At 39.7% G+C, this 5,821-nt stretch overlaps 1 protein-coding gene across 1 annotated transcript; it reads right to left on the reverse strand.

The window, feature by feature from the left end:
* Window positions 1-4,297: 4,297 nt before the first annotated feature.
* Window positions 4,298-5,257, reverse strand: LOC142437141 (olfactory receptor 10J3-like). Its single transcript, XM_075540427.1, has one exon. The coding sequence runs from the start codon at window positions 5,237-5,239 to the stop codon at window positions 4,298-4,300; it is 942 nt and encodes a 313-aa protein (XP_075396542.1). The 5' UTR covers window positions 5,240-5,257.
* Between the last annotated feature and the right edge of the window lie 564 nt (window positions 5,258-5,821).

A 5,821-nucleotide genomic window follows, 5' to 3' on the forward strand; every position in this document is an offset into this window, starting at 1 on the left:
CTGCTGGCCTCAGCTACAGACATGAGGTTCCCTACCTAGATCACAGCGCGACAGAGGACAGCACTGAAGATACAGTGCAGGGAGTGCTGCCGGTCTGACCGGTTCACATGGGGGCAAAGCAAGAGGTGAGTGCAGCAGACCAGCAATGGGAATAAGGCCACAAAGTCCCTGAGCAATTTTGACTGTATGCTTCTGACCAGGGGACAGCGCTTGGCATCTCATCTGAAGTGGTTGGTGGATAATCACAAGGGCCACACTGAAAGTCTAAAGGTGTCAGGGGATGAGGGTTGGGACGCTATGTCTCTCCATCCTTGACTGAAGGAGAGCAATGGGCTCTTGTAGAAGGTGTGCCCCTGGGACTTGAGTGCTGAGGACGAAAGGGGTCCATGTGCTGTTAGGTAAGTGCATCCTAGAGATCCCTAAATGAAAAGGAGATTGCACTGATGCATTATAACAGGGCCTGCTCGCTGTTTAACAGAGAGATACTCATCTACTCTGGATCAGGCAACAGATAGACTTGCAACTATTTGTATATAATCTCTATGTCTCATTCTTCCTTTTTATTGTCTCCCTTTCCCTTTTCTTTTGGTGTCCATCTATATAAGATAGGAAGCATAAGCAATTCCAAGGAGACAGCAACAGGGCTAATGGTTCCCGGGGTGGGGAGGACATTGTAGAGGAGGAGGCTGGGGGAGGGGAGTAATGAGCCAATTAGACCAGGACAGGGATAGCAAGGGATCTACAGTTGATGGTGAGGAGCGTATAGCAATCCTGGTTGTGTTTGATCAGTTGAACTGTATCTGAAAGGATGTACTGAGACGTGAATGATGGGTAAACATGATAATGGGGCAGGAGGAAAGAAATCAGAGAAATAGGAAAGAACAAGAAAGTTAAAATTATACATAGGTATAAATACAGATATGTATATATGTAAATATATAAAGATAGGTATATTTGCCTATATCTGTATCTATATCTATCTATGTATATATAAAAATAATATCAAAGAGAATTTGGGCATCTATTTAAATCTTACCTCAGTACAAGAACAATTTATTCTTATAATGTGGCAATATATGATACTAGCTTTCTTGACATCATCACCAAAGACAAAATGGGTGCATAAGCAAATATGGTAAATAAAGCTGCTTGTGCCCAGCTATTAAAGAATATAGAATCTGGGGTCTTAAAGGCTAGTAGTTAAACAAGTGGCCATCTAGAAGGGAAGCAACAAAGCTCACTTGGAAGAAGCACACCAGTCTGTGTGGTCATGAGGTATCATCGGGAACAGGTATCCCAAGTTTAAAAGAAGCAATCAAATTCACATGCAGGAGCATTGGCAATGTGGAGACCCAAAACCCGTCTGTAAGATAATTGGACAGTCCCTCACAGAAGGGTCACATGGATGGGATTATATATCCAGGGTAGTGTATAGCACTGATGAAACATACAACTATCCTCTAGTTCTTTAATATTTATTCCCCTTATTATTACGGTCATAGATTAACCTCACTAATTTGATTAGACCTATGTATGCTCATTTGTATAATTATGATAGTTCAACACATGAAACCCAAGATTGATAAACCCTTCAGAAAAAGTTATGGGAGTTATGATTCCCTGAGGCTATGGGAAGAGTGGGGTGTGGGAAGGGGAGTCCAATGTCAATGATGACTGCATAACCCCACACAAGGGAATGAATAACAGAATTTTAGGTGAACAGAGACATTAGATGGTGTAAGACAAGTCATTAATAACAATATAACAATAAGGGTCCCTGTTGGCAAATGTGGGGGAAGGATGAGATAAAGAGGAGCTGATAGCAAAGAGTTCAAGAAGAAAGAAAATGCTTAGAAAATTATGGTGGAAGAAATTGTACAATTCTGCTAGATCAAATTGAATTATGGATTGTCATAATATCTATGAGAGCTTCCAATAAAATAATATCAGAAATTTTACATACATAGTTTTGAAAAAGATTTTGGGTTTTTTGGCGGGTATCCCTTGTGGTTCATGAGACCACTACTTTAAGGATAAACAGCAAGACAACATCAGCATGTTCTTAGGTCATGTCATCCTTTAATCTGGTCTCTCAAGCAACGTTGTGGCATGTCTGCCCAATGCATATGTAACATTTATTACTCATTATTTGAACATCTTAAACCCACTTCTTCAGAGGAAGGCCCACCACAGCTGGCATTCATTTTTCATTTAAGGAGGAGACGAAGAAGACTAACTGCTTCCTGCCAAATAGCATTGTCTCATAGTCACACCAATTTAACAGAAACATCTACATTGATGCACAGTGAACTTCTGTGGAAATTTATCATCATCAGAGGAGGGATATGTCTGTCTGATGGAAGTGATTTCATTCCTATTAGTGGATACACATAGGACCCCAATGGGATTATCCATCCTGTATTACATTGCAAATCACATATTTCTGACTGAATTTCTTTTCGGCCCTTGATAACTTTGGCCTTGTGCTACTGCCTACTTAGAGTATAGACTTTGGCTCTTTGAGGTATACAGCAATCTTCATAAGCCACACTAAAAATCACATTAGGAAAACCCACTAAGTGAGCCAAATTGTACTGTAATAACACCTATTGCAGATTAAAGGACCTGCAATACTCCTTGAGACTCACAGTGAAACAGCCTAGGGTGCAAAGAAGCAGATGACCACTTTCGATTTTGAAATCATTGGACATTAGTTCAAATATGTTGCTTTTGAAATTATCTACTAACTGGTAATTTAATGTCAACATATATTTGCTATTTTCATTGATTTTTGTGACTTGTCATAGATCTTTAGCCATAGTTTTGCCTTAGTGAATGAGCATCATTGAAATTTTTATCTTGCGTCTAACCCCCATTGCTTTATTAAGCAGTGTTTAGTCAGCTAAGTTTTTAATTTGTATAATTATTTTATTCCATTCATATTATTCTAATTAGCTATACTATATGTGTATATTTTCCTTTTATCATTAGTATGTTAAATTATATACTATTGGCTAGATTAATATTGTTGCTAGAATTACACAATATTCCCCATAGGTTACTTATATTATTTTTCAAGAAGCTTATAATGGTGTCTCTAAAGTAGTCAAAGAATATATATATATATATATTAACCTTAGATATATGAATGAATTTGAGCTCACTCTTAATCTTAAGGTTTAACATAAGAAAAATCATTTGTTATAATGTGGCCCTGCATGATATTTGCCCTTATGAAATGATCACTGAAAATATAGGTCCTATAGGTAAGTGTGGTGGAGAAATTAGACATGCCTAGCTATCAGAAAATAATAGTGTCTGAAGCCTTAAAAGTTTGTCTTAAAGGAAGCAGTTATCCAAGTGAAGTATAAGCTATGACCACACAGAACGTGAATACCAACTTGAGAGATTCAAGGATTATTAATAATAAAATCCATTATCAGAGGAGGGAATTGTATTGTACCTTAAATTCTGAGCACCTGGTTTGCAGAAGGATACGGATAACAGGAAAAGCCCGAAATCCATTTAAGAGTCCCCACTCAGATTAATATTCCATTGAATTCCGTAGGGATGTGAAAAGTCTTGTCCTCAGGTAGAGTGCACTGGTACATATACAAATCACGCGCCCATGATCAGCCAAAGGAGGGGCAATCTCCTTCAAGGGTTTACATACCTGTGATGGAGATAACTATGCTGGGGCCCTCTGGTTATGACCATAGTCTATTTTGATAAAAAAATTATCAGGAAGGGAAATTCTGGAAACTGTGCATATCAGAAATTAGAAAATTTTACAGGTTGTAATGCAATATTAGCAAGTAACTACATCAAGTTACAAGAAGGTCATAAAATCCACAGAAAATAATATATGATCCTACCATGTCACGTCTTAAAAGGCAACACAACTTGTTCTTAGCCCCACAAAAAGAAGGAAAACATCTCTCAGAGATGGTTTCCCTACATTGTTTTCATTTAGAGACGCTTTAGATTTAGATATTATTACAGTGGCAAAAATCAAAATATGGTAGAGTATGACTATTAACACATGTGGGAGGACAGAGAGAAAAGAGATAATTGAGTGTCTAAACAATTCTATTATATTCTCAAATATATGCCAAGTCATTGTATAATCTCTCTGGAGCGGGACACAGAATACCATGACTAACACAAAGGGAAACTTCCTGTTTCAGCAGCCAATTAAATTAAATCTATGCTTCTCATAGCTTAAAGACACTACTAAAACAACATTGAAATCAACCCATATTCATAAACACAAACAGAAGATATTCACAACATCTTCTTAAGAGGATAGGGGCTTCCGCCCTATAGCTCTTTGTAGAGCATCTTTGACTTCCTTGTTCCTCAGTGTGTACACGACGGGGTTCAGCAGGGGTGTGATGACTGTGTACGTCACCGAGATGAGTCTGTCTTGTTCCAGGGAATTCTGAGATTTGGGCTTGAGGTAGATAATGGAGGCACATCCATAGTGGATGATGACCACGGTGAGGTGGGAGGCACAGGTGGCGAAGGCCTTCTTTCTGCCCTCAGCTGAAGCAATCTTAAGGATAGTAGAGATGATGAGGACATATGAGATAAAGACCAGTCCCATTGGTAGAACAAGAACACAGACACTAACTACAAAGTTGATGATCTCATTGACAATGGTATCTGTACAAGCCAGCTTCAGCAGGGGCCGTACATCGCAGAAGAAGTGAGAGATGACAAAGGCATCACAGTAGGGCAGGCCAAACACAGATGTCACCTGAGTGATGGCCATACCCAACCCAATTCCCAAGGATCCAGATGCCAGGAAGGCACAGGACTTCTTACCCATAATGACAGAATAACGGAGAGGGTTGCAGATGGCCACATAGCGGTCATAGCCCATGGCTGTGAGCAGGAAGCAGTTGTTGATGCCGAAAGTGAGATAGAAGAAGAGCTGTGTGGCACAGCCTGGGATGGAAATACCCTGGTATGGACTCAGGAGGCCAAACAACATTCTTGGAATGATGGCCACTGTGTAGCAGGTCTCAGAGATGGACAGCATGCTCAAGAAAAAGTACATGGGAGTGTGAAGGTGACGATCTAGGCGAATGATGGTCACAATGATGACATTGCCAGAGAGAGTCAGTAGGTACAATGTCAGAAAGACAACAAAGAATATAAGCCTGTGCTGCCACCCAAAGCTGGAGAAACCTTCAAAGATGAACTCAGTCACAGCAGTGGAGTTTGGTTTTGGCATTGAGGAAGGTCTGGCTCTGAAAGAGCTGGACAAAAGAAATGAAACAATGATGAATCAACAATGTAGCAGAGTGGACTTGGCCAAGGCCATCAGTGTAGAGGTTCTCCATCCTTTGAGCAATTTCTCACCATTTAGAAGTTGGACAAATATTCAGTTTTCACGTATACCTGACATTTTTGTTGATATGAAAGTGTTACTCTAGAACCTTAGATTGCAGATACGGGAGGCAAAGTAAAAATAAACAGAATGATATTAGAAATAACTACCTGGCCATTGAAGAACTGCTCCAGGTCAAGTAAGAGCCAGGTGATATATCAAATGTGCCCAGCTCTAGAGATCCACTGCCACATACAGTTGACGTAGGCCGCCAAGAACTCTATGTAGAACAATGACCTATTGAAAGGTAACACTATCTGAGACCAATATTCTTCCAGTATTGTCAGGATGCTTTGTCAATATTGAACGCTTAGTTAAATGTCCTAAAGTAGCTTCTTCTCAGAACAACCCTAAAACCTGGGCCATGCTTCCCTAAGCTCTTGTACCTAGTACCCCATTCAATCATAAAAGACTAAATGGTAACAC

Source organism: Tenrec ecaudatus, chromosome 1 (genome assembly GCF_050624435.1).
Source record: "Tenrec ecaudatus isolate mTenEca1 chromosome 1, mTenEca1.hap1, whole genome shotgun sequence".
In the NCBI taxonomy this organism is placed as follows: domain Eukaryota; kingdom Metazoa; phylum Chordata; class Mammalia; order Afrosoricida; family Tenrecidae; genus Tenrec; species Tenrec ecaudatus.